Raw genomic sequence first — 17366 nt, forward strand, 5'->3', positions numbered from 1 at the left:
CAATTAAGTTTGTGCTTCTAAACCACTCAAAAATGCAAATTTATTAAAAAAAAGCAAGAGTAGAGTATAGAATGTTACTTCTGGGCCAGAACATTTGGCGTCTTAAAAAACAAGTCAGAACCTTACAAATTTAGCTGTTTGTCCAAAAGCAAACAACCGAATAGGGCCTAAAACCTCTCAAAAATCATGAATTTTTATCCACCCCAAAAGTTCCCAAATATGTGTAGGCCACTAAACGTTGGGCACACGAAAAACAGGGTAGAATCCTACAAATTTACTGTTTTCCCAAAAGTAACCATCCGAAAAAGATGTAAAAAACTTACAAAATGCCTTGATTTTAGACACTCCAAAAATAGCTTTTCATTTCTGGACCAAGCCAATTGGCGCATGGAAAAAATCAATGAAATACAACTTAAAGCGACTTAAAATCCTCGACACTCCAAGTAAAATTACTTTAAAAACCAGGAAAAACCTTTATAAATTCCCTAGTTTTTAGATACCCCAAAAATATAGCTTTTCATTTCTGGACCAAGCCAATTGGCGCATGGCAAAGGTGTTAAAAATGATTACCAAATAAATTTTGCATACCCCAACTGTATTCAACTATTATACGCACATAAAAAAGATACACCTAATTGTTCGAAGTCTACTAAAATATCTGAACACTCCATTATGGATTTTCATTTAGAGATCGCTATTAAAACTTTAATGTTATCGTAAACATGTTCGGTTTGTGTCTTAATTATCAAATTCAACACCCCAATATTCGACTATGCCTTCATGATAATTCTTGGATTCAGAATATTTACAGAATTAATAAAAATAAGTGCAAAACATTCCCCGTTTTCATTCCGACTACAATCCGATCTATTCTTACAGCATCTCCTCTTTCACGACAGCTTATACCGTTTATAGGTATGTGTCTATCGACGAGAATCATCGGCACGACCATCAATCCTGAATTCGTCTTCGACTCATGAGCCTTTGGCGAATAAACAGGACAGTAAAATTAGCTGAACTTGGTGAACAAACGAATTTTGGTAACAAGTAAAATTGCTTTTGGAAATTTAAATTGAATTTTATTATCAACACTATAAACAAATCATTAGCAGAATAATAAATTAAGTACCTATTCATTTTTTTAACATAATAAATTATAATAATATATCACTACAAACAGATTTACTTATTCCTTCAGTTCCAACTTGATAATTTATAAAAACGTTCTTCTCCTCTGTCTTGAATGTCAAACCAGCATAAATCTTTTTTGAAATGTGTTTATAGTCAGGTTCATCAAATTTAGTGTAATATTGCTTGTCAAAAATTTGTTGTAAAGCTTCATTTGCAGACTTGGAATTCATTTTGTATTCAAAAATGATTCCAACGTTCTTACTGATTATCACCATATCTAGGGTATTGGCTATCCCTGGTCCTTTTCTTTTTTTCTTGATCTGGACCTCACTGTGTATTTCGAAGTATTTGGAGTTATATGCCAGAGTATACAAGATGTGATGATGTTCTTTTTCGTTCATGATCCCCTGTGATTCAGAGAGTAATACTAATACGGCGTTTGCAAGATCAACAAATGCCCTCTCACTTGTACTTTCTAATACTAATTTCAGAGCACTTAAATAATTTTCAATAGATGTAGCTTTCAAGTTGAATTCAAATACAGTTGCCAGTGCTTCACTATAACAAACGTTGCGGATATGCTGCTTAATTTCAAAATTAGGTATTTTTAAAATACACCATTTCGAGTCATTTTCAAAATGTTCAGTGTTTGTTTCAATTTCATCTTTTTTCTTATCAATTGACAATATATTAAAGTAACCAGAATCAGCCAAGAATTGCAAAAATAACTCCACATTTTCCTCCGATATTTCATCAAACTCTAAAAAAATCAGTTGCCGTAAACTCTTTAGATGTTGGACATTGACTGATGGAACTCTTCTTATCTTAACTTCACTATCAGAAATAAGTTCCTCAATTTTTTCTCGAACTGAAGGTTCCGCAAACAGCTCCCTCAGATTTTCTACATGACCTGTATCAATCCAGAAAGATGAATATTTGAGCGTACCGGTTGTATAAACGCCTTCCAAAAGGTTCAAGACTGACCAGCTACTGAATATTTTCAATGGGCTATTAGATACCATATATCCATCATACCATTTCGTAATTGTTTTGAATGTTACTTTCCCACAAGCAGCTTTAACTTCTGGAAGCTCAAGTAGCTGCTTTACCTCCTCATCCGTAAATCCTAAGTACGGTGCGTATCGAAAATCACTTAGGAACGGATAATGTTTTATAACTCTTGCTGCATCCCCTGAGAAGGCTCCGGCCAACCGAACACAAGCAAAAATTAATGAGCGTTCTATGAAATCATTGAATTTCAGCGTATTAGCCACGAAACGTTTTAGACAATCATGAATTAAACGAATGTCATCTTTATTCGGACAAGACTCGAATACCAGGCCTACCGCAGGAGCATCGTACTCATCGATGAGTATGAAAACTTTTTCCTCATAATGTGTATGTAAAACTTCCGATAAAAATGTTAAGCTCGCTTCCAAATCAGCTTCTCTTAATGTGACACACTTTTTTCTAACGTAAAAGTCTTCGAATCTTTCAACGTCAATGTGCGAAATGCTTAACTTTTCACTTGTCCAGACTATTCTACCATCATCAGTCTTCTTCACCAGGTATTTATGTTCTTGGAATGCACGATTTATAGCAAACGACAGTTTGTGTTTAACTTGAGTAAAACTGCTACCACGAACACTCCCGAGATCAATATGTATCACAGGATGAGATCTGCAGTGCTTTGAAAAAAATTGTGTTTCTTCAGTACAAATCTTTAGGTTCTCAAATAAACTTCTTTTTCCCAGTAGAAACTGCTTCAACATATCCATGAGGGTAGTTTTTCCAAAAGCTCTAGGCGCCGTTAGTAGTACTATTTTACTAGTATCACTTAAGAGACATTTGATAAACAAGGTCTTGTCCACAAAGGTAATTGTCTCTTTGATTGTGGCGAATTCATGACTTGCCAGTTTGCACAGCGACTTTTCTGAATCCTAAAAACAGAAAAAAATTACAACTCGTTACTAAATGCATTAGCATAGTTGTTATAAATAAAGTGATTAGGATTATTTTTGTGGTTTTTAAATTGAAAGTTTCTGAAAATTATATTATATGTACTTATTATTACTAATAATAAATTATTGCCACCGTTAATTTCTAATACAGGAGAGTTTTACTAATGATTGTGAATTCCACCAATAAACCTGACTGACTAAATATATTTCTTACCCTCACCTTAGAATCCTTTAGAGAAGAACTCTTGTTCATTTTTGCTTTGGTTCGGCTACAATCTGTAATACAAATAAGCATATAAATAATTAAGTCTTTTGTCAATGAGAGCAGTACACAAAAGAAAAGTATAGAAAAACCTCAACAGCAGCCTATTAAAGTGTTGTATTTTGTTGTGAAATAAACAACTGTATTATTGTAAAGTGGAATTTTTTACTCGTCCTCTGAAGTTCCCCACACCCTAAAAGATAATGAAACAAAAAGGAACAAGCAAGGTCATTGCGTATCAATCTTTTACTCGCCAATTAAATTGCACAGATGGAAAGACATCGCGCAGACCACTAGAAACAAACTGGTTGATACTAACTATGAAGTAAAACTTCCATCACCAGTGTTATTATTGCTAATTTTTTAATTCAACAAGATTAAATTAATAATCAAATTAAGATTTTTTTTCAGATTTGCTTGTAAATTTTAATTTTTAAACCTCGATAAACTTATAAATTGTGCAAAAAGTACTTTTTTTTTCACATTTAAATACCTGTTTGAATTACGATTTGTTTAATTGCTATTTCTTACATTGCTTGCAACAATAAGGTTTTATATTAATTTACACAATAAACCATATATTTGTTTATTATAATCCGAGTAGTATGAAATAAACTGCACAATAATTCTTTTTTTCTATATCAACATTTTTTTAAATTACAGAAATATTCACTACTATGTTGGAAAATACAACGTTCAGTATCTAACGAGTAATACAAAAATTTCTACAATAAATTAAAAAATGACCAGTACTAGAGAAAACAAAATTGTAGCAGAATATTATACACCATTAAAAACAAGACAACCATCTGAACTCCAGCAATTTAAAAATAGTTACAAATCTTTTACTCAAGATAAAAAACTAAATATACCAAAAAATATCAATGAAGTAACTCAAATGAGAAATCGTAACTTTGCTATCGAATATCTCAATTCGACTGTAAATAAAAAACTAACAAAGACAGAATTTTGCAAATCTAAAAGTATTTCCAGAAATTCCCTCAATATGGGGCTAAATTCAGTTGGCATAAAGATTGCATGTAAAACGAGAACAAATGAGAACAAACGGGAACAATCCGGAACAAAAGAGAACAAATCGGAACAATTGGGAACAAAAGAGAGAAAAAGCAAAACAAAAAATAAAAAAATATTCGATAATGTAGAACACAAAGCAGGTAGGCGTAAACATATAAGTTTAGATGAAGAAGCAGATAAATTAATTAGTAAATCTTCAGAAACTTTTCAGTCATAAATGGACAAACTAGTTTCATACATTCCCAACGATGAGAAAGAAAAATGGAAAAAAGATTTAAAACCTATTATTACTGAAATAGACAGATTAGAAGATGGAGCAAAAATAGTTGGTTTCAAACAAGAAGTTGTAGATAAATATATTGCAAGAAAAGCAGCTAATTTATTCCTTGAACAATTAATTATGACTGACTGTGAACTAGAGTCCGCTAATAATAAAATAGATGAATTGGAATATAAATTAGATAACTACAATAATTACGATCCTAAGAAACTAGCAGAATTAAGAAGCAAAACAGTAGTAATACCATCAAACATCGATGATGTAAAGAAAAGAACTTTGAAAATATTTGAAAGACATACTACAAATATGAGAGCAATAAATGAAAAGATTCAAAAATTGTAAATTAAATGGAAAGTACTGTATTCAAGAATTTAAATATATTCAATGAAGAATATCCAAAATTCCGAAAAAAGTTTTCAAGTCTCATTCAACAAGTTAATAAATTAAAAATTATTATTTTTGTTCTTATGCTTATTATCGTAATTGTAATTATTGTTTTCTTAATTTATTACTTCAACACTAATAAAAAATAGCGATTATGTTATGTTATATTATGATGATACTAATACGTGTCCATAAGCTAATGTATCTGTAGAATTAGGTAAAAGGTATCTTTTATCATCTTTCCAACTTGGAGACTTTTTCCTTACTTCTTCAGTAAATATATCATGTTTATGACTCCTGATCACTTTCTGTGTATGGAAGTATTCTTTTTGATTAAACAAGCAATTTTTGTAATCTTCAAAACTTATTTCTTTCTTCAATACTGCTTTTTTGATACCTTTTAATTTTTTCGAAACAGACGTTTCAGTTCTGTAACTGTACATTTTTGACCTTAAACCTATGCATTCTAATATCTTAATACCATTCAATTCATCTTTGAACTTCCCTATTACTTTCTTATTTTTATCCGAATATAATGGATGATCCTTTGGATAATCAGCTGTATCAAAATAGTCGGGATTGTTTTTCATAAATTCATAGAAATCGGCATTTTTAATCTCATATATAAAGCTATCAGTGTCTCCATAAAGAAGTTTTACGTTTTCATTAAATTCTTTTTTAATTACATTGTAATGGAAGTTATACATTAACAATTTCGATAAATCTAATACAGCTTGTCCAATATAAATTGGTTTATTAAACAATACTTTTGTTTTAAAATTGTGAACTGCTGCCAGGTGTTTGCTAAATATAGTTCCGTGTTTAAAATTAGGTTTGTTTATCGCTTTTTGTAATTTTTCTTCATCACAATATAATTTAATATTTTGTTGGTTTCTAACAGATTGCATAGACTTACCATATGGGGCATTAACCATTAATTTCCAGAAATCTTTTTTTTATGGAGGTGCATTCGGGTGCTTTTGATATATTTTCCACATATGTCACATTTGATTTTCCTAACTCTCTTTTTCCTTGGTTCAGCAAATAAATCATCATCAAATGAAAATATTTCTGAATTCGCTTCGCTCATGAGGACTCTGTCCGAATTCCGCAAAGGAGGCATAACTGATTTTTTTCCGTTTTTTATTTCCTTATGTAATTGCTCTTCAGTTTTAATAATAGCTTTTATTAAGTCTGCTTTATTATATTTTCTAATATATTTGATGTCTAATGATTTTGCAATATTAAACAGTTCAGATAAACGAAGATTACTTAAGTTCCTTCGTTCCATTTATTATAGGAAAAAATCTAACAAACAATTTTTAGTAAATAAATAAATTCAATCCATTTTTATGCAAATCTGTTTTTATATGCCTTTTAAAATTAGTTCTAGTGTAATATCTACCACAATCACATAATAAACGAGTAGAATTAACTGCTTTTTTACATTGTTTACATGTTTTTTCATATTTATTTCTATAGTTATAAAAATCATCTGGACATTTTAATTCCAAACAAATGGAGCAAAGACTTGTCATTTATTAGAACAAATTTATTCATCAAAGACTTCAAGATTACGAAAGTGTATTTTAAGAAAATCTAGTTTTGCCAAGGTTAATACGTTATTTTCATACATTATATATACTTCTCATATCGTTTAACCTTTTCTGAAACATTTGTCGTGCTTCTTGGTCATCGTTATGTGAGCAATTCATTTAATTTATTACATTTTTTTCATAAGAAATTATCTATAAACAGTGCATGATAAAACACACTGTCCCTTTTGAGGTAAACTTGTGATAAGCCTCGAGATTCAAAAAAATATGTGTGGTATAGGGAGGTGATCAATTTAATGTTTATTTAATTAATTGTCAAAAAAATAAATACTTGTAATAAAAGGGATCTAGTACAATATGCGAGGCAATATGGGACCTACGTATTATAAAAAATAAAATAAATAAAACTATTAGATGTAATTATATGATGAAGACAAATAACGTATGGAAAGAATTTTATCTTCCAAGAAAGAAGAAGCGAAAAATTAAAAATTAAATTATTGACATAGATAATACTGTTACTTGAAAGTTTATGATCAAGACGTATTTTTCATATTAGACAATGATAATCAACCTTTGTTTAAAGGTAAAGATTTAGCAGAAATATTGGGTTATGAAAAATCAACAAATGCTATAAGTAAAGACGTAGGTAGGTGTTGATTTTAAGAGAAAATTGATAGTCGTATTTTTTTGGAAATATGTTGTTTTTGCAGAAAAAGAAAAATATTAATCACAAATAATTTGCTTCAATTCATGGGATTTATTGAAGAAATAACGCGATTTTAACAACTTTTTAAAGGACTAGGAAATCTCATACGAAGAAATAGATTATAAACAATCTTAGCAGTTAAAAGAAAAACAATCGCAACAAACCTGATCCAGCTACTCCTACTGTGGCAGCGCCTGCACCAATAAATTTATCAGCTGAATCGATGTCCCTGGACACTGGGGTGGTCTGGAAACTCCTCACTGCTGGGAGAAGTGTGGCTTGTTTGTGTTGCTGAACGACAGGACTCTGGACTAATGATGGGTTTTGGCTGAGGGCGGTGCTCAATGGCCATAAGTATACTTTAGAGTTTGAAATAAGCTGAAAATGAACGCACCAATCAAACCACAATCACCAATCAAAACGTTAATCACAAGCCTTGGCCACTTCAGACATCCAAGGAAGTTACGTTCGTCACGGTGGTCAGTGAACGTATATTATCATCATATTAAATATTAAATAAACACTCCTTTTTTTAACTTAAAATATACACAAATGTGGTGTAATAATTATGAAAATAAATTATTTTTTATAAACTTCTGTTTACTTTATTGAAGACATGCCCTTTTTTAAAATTGAATACAAAAAACTATCAGCAGGACTTTCACAAATGCAAGGAAGAAAGTTCAATCTTTAGAAAGAAATAATCGTAAAATGAGAAAAAAAATAAAATAAAAAATTCTTATAGATTTAGCAGAGAAAAAGCCGAAATCACTTTGTATACTTTAACATTTTATTTAAAGTTTCCAACAGTACGCATTAAAAGTATCTAAAAATTTATTACCAGAAGCCCAAAAAAATTTTTTTATCTTGAGGCAAAATAAAGCCATTTCCGATTCAATTACTGACCGAGTTTAGTGAAATTTCACGAAAAAACTTAACTTACAGCTTAACACTTTACTTAAAATGCTAAAAAAAAAATTCGGCTTAATCTACGATTTTTCAGTGCAGTTTCAACAAAATTTCAAGTTCGAGCTGAGTTTTCAGCTCAAGAACGTGAAGAAATCCGTTAAAAAAAAATAAAAAAACAACGGTTTATTTCAAAAACGCAATAATTTTTCAAAATTTTATTTAAAAATGTGTTTAAAACGTTAAATTTAATTGTCTTGTAAGTATACGGTTAGTCAGACTCAGAAGTAAAATCTACATTTTTTTTTTCGAAAAAATTTGCTAAAATTGATTGTTTCACTCGATTTAACTAGTTTTTAAAAAGAATTTAATCAAAAGTTATGTTATTTCACGTTTTTCAAAGTTTTAAGCTTATTTTTCAACTAAATTTTTGGTATTTTGTGGCATTTTGACTAAAAGAAACTGAAAAATGACCACATTATGCTAAAAAATACGTATTTTTTTTTTCTTTTTTGAACCTTTTAGTACATCCAACAGCCAGAAGAGCTATAATTTAATATTTCGCTAAAAATAAACTTTTGCTTTTTTTACCTAAATAACTAAAATTAGGTCATTTCTGATAGTTAAATAAACGGAGTATTTATTAATCTACGATTTTTCAGTACAGTTTCAACAAAATTTCAAGCTTGAGCTGAGTTTTCGGCTCAAGAACGTGAAGAAATCCATTTTTAATAAAAAAAAAAACGAAAAAAGACAACATTTACAAGAAAATTCAAAAATTTTTCGGTTTATTTTTAATCCAGGTTGCCAAAAAATTATTTTGCTTCAATTTTTAAATCACCCGGTATATCTACGAATTTGTATAAAAAATTATTAATTTTCAATTATGTATTTATGTTAGTCTTCAATGACTAACTTCTTTTTCGTCGTTTTCGTTTTCCCTGAAGATAAATTACGAAATTGTCAATACAAGATGAACAAATAGTTAAGGTACAGTGACCCACAGAATTACAGTCACGTCGTATTTCAACACCGCAGTGAACACTACTTGTGCTTATGACTGTACATACCCACTTATCAAAAAAAATTAGGATTATTTCGTGATAAATGGTGACAGTTTTTAATCAATATTATCAATTATTATTACATTAGATGCCACGGCCAACTATTTTTACAGATGAAATTAATAATTTATGATCATAAACAAAACACGATAATTGCAGAATTTGAAATAAAACAATCAAGTGTCCCAATTTTTTTATCGCCAATTGAAAAATCAACATTGCCATGGACAAAAATGACAAGTGACAAGGTCACCTAACAGCTAACATTATTTAGGAAAAATCGCACACAATATTATCACTATTTCATAGTGATGGTGACACACCCAGTGTGCCCTTTGATTTTAATTTATCTAATCTATTATGTCACAAATTAAAAAATGTAACTAAAGCTGAAATTTAAACACCCCAAAAGTGGTTGCCATAGCAATGTGTAAAACAATTGAGCAATTAAACTGCTGTTGAAATCCTCAACTGATAACACTGTAAAAAATAATTAAAAACACGAGGGGTCAAAATTAGTTGGCTGGGCATTTGAAATGTCAGGTGTTATGTAACACACTTGTGTGCATTTTGGGTTAAAGATTATAGAATGATTTTGGGACACACTGTATGAACGAAATGCGATAAAAATTTCCATGAACCAGTAAAGCATCGATCAAATGATGAAACTCGGTTAAAAATATGTTGTTCAAAGTTTAAAAAATTGGAATAAAAATGCGTGACGTTGGTGCAGATTAGAAGCATTGCGAGGAAAACATTACATAACCGCGTTTGGGCTAAAATTACAATAGGTGTAGGTTACATAACCCAACAAATCCCAGCTAGTTTTAGGAAAAATTTGCAAATTGTTAGTAGAAATAAAAAGGGTGGTACTTACGGCGCTCCTGGCGGCGGGGGCGATCAATATAGCGCAGGCGAACATTTTATTTAATTAAATTTAGTCGGTTGGAATACACTTAACAACCTGAAACAAGGGCAAGTCCGTTAGTTGTGAGCAAATCACAGGTAGCCCCAGCCTAGGTGCACGGGTTACGTAACAGCAACTCGGGCCGAATTCGCGCAAATCATATGAGAAACGTATGACCAGCGGCCTCGATTTGCTCGTCCGCCCCAGAATCCCGCTCGTGCACCGAAAATCCCGGAACAATAATGAAAATCCGGGCTGAAGTGACACTTGGAGGCAATAATGGCGCAAGATGTCGGTATTAGGGGCGATCAAGTCGCCGATGCCCGGCAAGTACGAAACAAAAGAGCAAAATAGTCACAGCAAGCGGTGCAGTGAAGGGGCTTGAGTTGGGTTTTGGGTTTTTCTATCGGCGATGGTGGGTTTTGTGGGAAAAGTACTCACTTAACGGCGACTCACCACGGCACAGTGACGGGAGGAGGTAACCCAGCACTTGGAATGTGTACTTCGGAGTGACCACCAGGGCTATGAAAGTAAAGCGACGTTATTGGTCGATTAAAAATAAAGCTTTCAGCCACCGCAAGGGAGCGCATCGGTAGAAATAAATAGGCAGCACAAATTGCACTGTTGTGTTACTGTGTTACCTAAACAGGCTTTGGCTGCGGCTCTGGTGTCAAAGTCTGTAATACCGACAGCACAAATGTCAAACAAAACTATCAAATGGTCGAACGCCATTTTTAACGGTTTTGTATGTGTTTTTTTTTACTTTGTTATTCAACAAAATGCATACAGCAGTGCATTTACTTTGGTTTTAGTTTTTACAACTAATAAAGTACTCTTTGAATTCGTGAGAGGTAAACCAATAGAAGTAAATTAACGTATAACAAAACTTGACTCTAGAAAATTGAACGTGGGCATGGGACTATAACACTGTTGTTTGTTCGGTACAAGGGTGTACCAACAATAAAAGGCCCATATTTGGTTTCCCACATCCCATCAGTAGATACAGGCCGTCAAGACCCTGGATAATGTAGTTTGGATTGCCAGTTGGCTATCCAAGGTGCCGGAGGATAACAGCAGCAATTTGTTGCAAAATGGGTGATTAATTTTGCTAAGAGAACTGGATTTTCAACCTTTTGCTCAACGTGTGGACAGATTCAACATTTGAAAAATAAATGTTCCACCAGATGCAAAGACACAGGTAATCACTTATAATTTAGCGAGTAACAGTAGTATTGAGACCTTAGAGCCAATTTTTTGAGTATTTTTGAAAGAAATTCACGAAATTGCGTTTCTGAATGACCTAAAAAACACTTTAAAACAATCAAAACTGATAGAATTACTTCATTATTGAAGTAATTTGGTGCATTTCTTATGGAATTTGGCAAAACAGTTGAAAGGTTGAAAAAGGCACCATCCTGACATCATAACTTAATTTTCGACTCAATTTTGTTTTCCTTAAGGCCTTAAAACTAATATTCTTTGCTCGTGTTTTATTTAAAACTTTGTAATTGCAGCAAATTTTCTCGGAAAATAATAGGAGAATTTAAGTAGATAATTTTTTTTCTATTTTTCAGATCGTATTTCTTAACCGTACAACAGTAAGCCTCAGTCAGTTATAACAACATAACAATCCTCCAATAAGTCGAGGCTTTCACGTCGGTGTTTCAATTAAACTAAACAGCGTCGAATGACCGAAGACCGCTTTGCAAGAGCTAAAACCGGCAAGTTGCCATCAAATGTGAAAAATAATAACCTGTGTGTAAATTTGCATTACAGAACAATAATTTTAAGATGAATGTACCTATGTCAAATAAAAACTGTTATTAATAAATTTTTACAATATTACAATTTTTTATTATGAAACATTTTTTGTACTCTTTGCACATATTTGCAATGACAGTTTTTAGTAATTTGTTACTAAAAACTGTTGTTGCAAATATTTGCAAAGATTACGAAAAATTTTAATATTTTATGACTAAGTAAAGGCTGGAGTCATTTAAATTTACCGCCATTACGCTCGCGACCACCTACTGATGGCGCTGCAGTCTCTCAACCGCCACCAACAAGGAAAGAGTCAATTCTATCTATCTCTTATTCTATGTGCACTGGCCATAGAATAAGAGAGAGGAAGAAGCGAATCTCTCTGTCTACCCCTCGTTTTTTCGCGAAAGCGCCACCTAACCCTGAGAGAACGAACTAATTCGATAATAGCGGGAAATTCAAACAGGATATTTTATTTATTTTCCAAATTTAAAGAATTATAAATGTTAAATGTTTCTGTACTCATGCACTGTTACGAGACATTTTAATAAAAAAGCATCTAATAACGTGCTGGAATGTATAGGCAAAATTAATTTAACTCGAATTGTTCTTCATAAACATACTCAGATGTAATAATATATGTAAATACATTGTCTAAATATACACAATGATCCAGAGAAACTGAGTATGTTGGCATCAGATTAAATTATTGAATTGCTACCTGAAAGTGTACACTATTGGTATCCTTTAAAATTTAAATTCAGATTGCTAACAGACACAGTATTTCGGGATCAGTCTGTATAAATACATCAGTTTTGTTGGTTTGATTACTTGTCTACAGACTGTTCAGAAAAGCAAAAAAATATCAAAATTTTGCTTGTAACCTTTGACAATAGTCCAATTTTTAGGTCCCTTAAGGCTAAATTTAAACAACTATTTTTCGAAATTTATTCACGGTTATAAGGTTTACGGACATTTGTAAAAGCGGCCCTAACACGTACTTTAACAGTTTGATGTCAAAGTTCTTGATAAATTTTGAAATTTTTTAAAAGTAATCTCGATTGCATCATAGTTATTAGTAAATTACTCAAACACAAGGGAATTACAAGTGTGCTAAAATTATTTTAAATAAAAAGCCACATATCTGATATACATAACTATAACTGGAAGTTAACTGATTAAAACTACCATGTAATCATTTAAATTTATAATAATAGTAGGCTTTAATATTGATTAACTTGTATGATACTTGTAGAATACGTTTTTTCGCTTAGTTTCTAAATTAAGCAATCACAAAAAGGACAAACCTTGTTTTTTTAACAGGCATAGGCGTTATAACATTGTGTAAAACAACATAAAAGATTAAGACATAGAGGGACATGGCGAATTTGAAAACCTTGAACCATAGCAAGTCCTAAACTCCCTGCTTTCACAAAATACTAGCTTCGCAACTACAATAAATTTATTTATTATTATGATATACCTATTAATTACTGCACATTATATTTAACTCGTCTTCATGGGATTTTCAATTACATCCCAAGAACCGTTATCATCTCCAAGGACGGTCTTCATCTCCTAAACATCAAGAAATTCCCTTATTAGAGAAGTTTGTGTGATCCTTCTTGGTGTAATATGATTATAGTAATATCTAGAAATCGCAATTAATTGCTGTATAGACAGACACCTTTCAATAACGTTTACCTTAATTTGCCTTAAGTTGATTCATCCTTCATTAAAACACTGTCATTCACACTATACACTAGATTCAAATAAAAGATCCATATAAAAGTAGAGATGTTTGATCACAAAAACATCCAAAAAATCACGTTAAATCGTTTTCTGAAGTCTTTAAAACACATTAAAACAAAATGTCGCCAAAAACCGCAACGACAGCAAAATAATCGGCTGTTGATAAATCAAAGAATTAAAAAGAGAAGTGTGCGCACGTCGATTATTTTTAAGTGAACCTTCTTTACCAGGGTGGTGAAACCTAAATGCACCAAGCCAAGTATAGGCGCCAAATTCAAAATCGACTGTAGTTCGGCTTGCTATCGCAGATGTCGCACACACGTATAGTCAATTTTAGCGAAGCTACCTATAATATCGGCAGAAATTAACAGTGGACCTGTGACAGTTGCCATTGTGCAAATCGCCATTTTGTGCTTGGTTTGTTTGGTGTTCACCTTCGGATTTGTTTTGTGTGAAATTAGTACTGTTTTGTGGTTTTTTTCGTGTGTGTGCTTTTTTGAACTTTTTTATTGTAGGAATATAAATAATTTGATGGATCAATCATTAGTTTATAGTTATCGTATCGTGTATATTGACTAGTGATAATAAATTTTTATTACAAGTTTATTGTCTTTATTTATTCTCATATTTTATTTTTCGTATTTTTTGTAAATATTCAGCAACAATAGTTGTCTAACATCAGAAAGTGTTATTAGCAACTATTGTTGTGAATATTTACAAACAATACGAAAAATGCAATCAAACTTTAAAAGAAAAGTAACTACGGGCAATTCAAATCGCCCGCGATAACACTTAGTACGCGCTGGCAACAATAGATGTGCTAGTGACACTTTCGCTCTATCGGGACAAGGACAGATGCGTTTCTGTAAAACCTGTTATTCTGTGTTCTTTACTTTTAGCAAAATGTGTGACAGATTCCTTTAAATTTACAGATTTCTTTGCAACTGACGCGACCTCTAAGCTGGAGCACACGAACTATGTTAGCCGTTTCCCCCCTTTGCCCCACCCCTCCCAGTGAACACATAATTTGTATACACTTTCAGGGGCCTGGCACTGGCACTGAAAATTGTTAGTTGCTGCTGCGGTGTTAACTGTCAACTGTCAACGCTCAACGCAACAGACAAGTAAAAAAGGCAAACTGAATTATCGACCGCGCGCGCTCCTGGTCTAGATGGCGCCATCCATATTATCGTTTTGAATTAAACTTAAAGGTTAACCTTTTTAGTATCGCAATTACAAAATTAAAAAAAAACTTCAAATTTAGTAAGTTGTGTTACAAAAACAAATTATAATTAAGTAACAATAATGATATTGTTGGTTGCCTATCGTTGAATACTACAATAAGATTAAGAACAATTTCTATAACGGAAAAAAAATTGCTTTTACAGTAAACCCGTTTTTTTTAACGAGTAGGCCGATGTATCAGCGTATTTTTGAAGGATACCAAAGCTCGACCATCGACCGTTTTCTGTTTAATAAAAACGCTCAGAAGTCAAAACGCGTTATTCGTTATCAAATTTAAGCGCTGCACGATCGTGCGTGTTTACCTTTAAAAAATAAATTTAATTTGGATACAATAATTGTTATGTACACTAGTGCGTAGCATGCGAAACGAATTTCATTTTTTTAATAAATAAGAAAATTAGGACAGACAGTATAAGATCTTTAATTCGAAAACAACTGTAGAAGAGCCATTATGGGCGTGTTGGTAAGATGTTTGCTTTCACTCCAAGGGGTCTCGGGTTCGAACCCCCGCGGATCCAACTTTTTTTTTAAATTTCGTAATATTGCGCAATTTGATGTATTATTGTAGCTGATTAGAAATTATAATGGACAAGACATAAATAGCTCAGATAGTAAAAAGTTAGACAGATAATTACAAGGTTTTGAGTTCGATTCCTATCGCCGCTTTTTTTTATTGAGAATGCAGTTGTTCTTAACTCTGAACTGGTGAGATCTCGAGTGGCCATAGAGATTGAGGACCCACGAAGATTGACGAGCAACTGAGTGCTGCCAAATATTCTCAAAATATTTCTCGGTTTTGGGACTCTTCCATCTATTCATGACTTACAGTAATATCGAACAACAATGACCTGTCTGTCCTGTTGATTCGCCAAAGGCTCATGAGTCGAAGACGAATTCAGGATTGATGGTCGTGCCGATGATTCTCGTCGATAGACACATACCTATAAACGGTATAAGCTGTCGTGAAAGAGGAGATGCTGTAAGAATAGATCGGATTGTAGTCGGAATGAAAACGGGGAATGTTTTGCACTTATTTTTATTAATTCTGTAAATATTCTGAATCCAAGAATTATCATGAAGGCATAGTCGAATATTGGGGTGTTGAATTTGATAATTAAGACACAAACCGAACATGTTTACGATAACATTAAAGTTTTAATAGCGATCTCTAAATGAAAATCCATAATGGAGTGTTCAGATATTTTAGTAGACTTCGAACAATTAGGTGTATCTTTTTTATGTGCGTATAATAGTTGAATACAGTTGGGGTATGCAAAATTTATTTGGTAATCATTTTTAACACCTTTGCCATGCGCCAATTGGCTTGGTCCAGAAATGAAAAGCTATATTTTTGGGGTATCTAAAAACTAGGGAATTTATAAAGGTTTTTCCTGGTTTTTAAAGTAATTTTACTTGGAGTGTCGAGGATTTTAAGTCGCTTTAAGTTGTATTTCATTGATTTTTTCCATGCGCCAATTGGCTTGGTCCAGAAATGAAAAGCTATTTTTGGAGTGTCTAAAATCAAGGCATTTTGTAAGTTTTTTACATCTTTTTCGAATGGTTACTTTTGGGAAAACAGTAAATTTGTAGGGTTCTACCCTGTTTTTCGTGTGCCCAACTTTTAGTGGCCTACATATATTTGGGAACTTTTGGAGTGGATAAAAATTCATGATTTTTGAGAGGTTTTAGGCCCTATTCGGTTGTTTGCTTTTGGACAAACAGCTAAATTTGTAAGGTTCTGACTTGTTTTTTAAGACGCCAAATGTTCTGGCCCAGAAGTAACATTCTATACTCTACTAGCAAGGAATTACAAATTTTCAAGTAATTCGTTAATTTTTTGACTAATTTTTTGAGAAAATCTTGCGAAATAATAAAATTTTTAGCCGAAAACGTGCAAATTCCCCAAAATTCCAAAAATAATGGCATTTTTCAATATCATTTAGTGTTTTTTGGGTCCGGTTTAGCAAATTTTTGCAAAGAAAACGTCTTTTGAAAAGTCAATTTCGATGTGATTTTGTGCAAATTTAGGTCAATTTTAGCTAATAAAAAATATTTTACCACCAAAACCTTGGAAAATAGATAAAAAAATTGAAAAGTCTTCAGCCCAAAACAAAAATATCAAGTGAAACAACAAAAAATAGAATTTAATTTGTGGTTTATTCAGTTTTAATTTTAAAAACGCCCAAAAATAGAAACAAAACAATTTTTTTTAACAAATTCATGGATTTTTCAATTCTTGTAAAAAACGCTCGTAAGAAGCAAAAATAATGTCATTTTAGACTCTTATGGTGATTTTTCAGTCAGGTTTAGCAAGCTTTTGCAAAATAACAAAATTACAAAACAAATAAATTGGAAGTAAAGGTAAAGAATTTTCTCTTAAAAAAAATAGAAATTCAAAATCATTTAACGAAAT

At 32.0% G+C, this 17366-nt stretch overlaps 1 protein-coding gene and 4 long non-coding RNA genes across 13 annotated transcripts; 3 read left to right on the top strand and 2 right to left on the bottom strand.

Annotated features, from left to right (window-relative positions):
- The first annotated feature begins 251 nt into the window (after positions 1–251).
- On the top strand, positions 252–836 carry LOC135267022 (uncharacterized). The gene is made up of 2 exons (XR_010335263.1): positions 252–443; positions 490–836. It is a non-coding gene; the product is annotated as an uncharacterized LOC135267022 (long non-coding RNA).
- A 221-nt stretch (positions 837–1057) lies between these two features.
- On the bottom strand, positions 1058–10787 carry LOC103313337 (ATP synthase lipid-binding protein, mitochondrial). Of its 9 annotated transcripts, none has more exons than XM_064358563.1 (5): positions 10652–10787; positions 10166–10252; positions 7483–7696; positions 3307–3368; positions 1058–3071 (listed from the first exon to the last, which is right to left on the bottom strand). In XM_064358563.1, exons 2-5 carry the CDS (start codon positions 10208–10210, stop codon positions 1155–1157), a joined length of 2238 nt encoding a protein of 745 aa, XP_064214633.1. In that variant the 5' UTR covers positions 10211–10252; positions 10652–10787; the 3' UTR covers positions 1058–1154. The 9 variants fall into 9 exon arrangements, with proteins under 9 accessions (XP_064214633.1, XP_064214635.1, XP_064214634.1 ...); XM_064358565.1 differs by having other exon boundaries at positions 3313–3368; positions 10652–10786; XM_064358564.1 differs by having other exon boundaries at positions 3313–3368; positions 10637–10780.
- LOC135267023 (uncharacterized) lies at positions 6452–8406 on the top strand. The gene is made up of 2 exons (XR_010335264.1): positions 6452–7258; positions 7323–8406. It is a non-coding gene; the product is annotated as an uncharacterized LOC135267023 (long non-coding RNA).
- Positions 10788–10894: 107 nt separating the features above from the next.
- On the top strand, positions 10895–12043 carry LOC107398480 (uncharacterized). The gene is made up of 3 exons (XR_010335261.1): positions 10895–11046; positions 11093–11393; positions 11770–12043. It is a non-coding gene; the product is annotated as an uncharacterized LOC107398480 (long non-coding RNA).
- A 1105-nt stretch (positions 12044–13148) lies between these two features.
- Positions 13149–13932, bottom strand: LOC135267021 (uncharacterized). The gene is made up of 2 exons (XR_010335262.1): positions 13661–13932; positions 13149–13607 (listed from the first exon to the last, which is right to left on the bottom strand). It is a non-coding gene; the product is annotated as an uncharacterized LOC135267021 (long non-coding RNA).
- Between the last annotated feature and the right edge of the window lie 3434 nt (positions 13933–17366).

Source organism: Tribolium castaneum, chromosome 8 (assembly GCF_031307605.1).
Source record: "Tribolium castaneum strain GA2 chromosome 8, icTriCast1.1, whole genome shotgun sequence".
NCBI classification, from domain to species: Eukaryota; Metazoa; Arthropoda; class Insecta; order Coleoptera; family Tenebrionidae; genus Tribolium; species Tribolium castaneum.

Coding starts and splice junctions, on each gene's coding strand:
- LOC103313337 (XM_064358563.1), bottom strand. CDS start 10,210: ATGTTCGCCTGCGCTATATTGATCGCCCCCGCCGCCAGGAGCGCC. Junction 7,697..10,165: donor CCCCCGCCGCCAGGAGCGCC/GTAAGTACCACC, acceptor GTTCATTTTCAG/CTTATTTCAAACTCTAAAGT. Junction 3,072..3,306: donor TAAAGGATTCTAAGGTGAGG/GTAAGAAATATA, acceptor TTCTGTTTTTAG/GATTCAGAAAAGTCGCTGTG.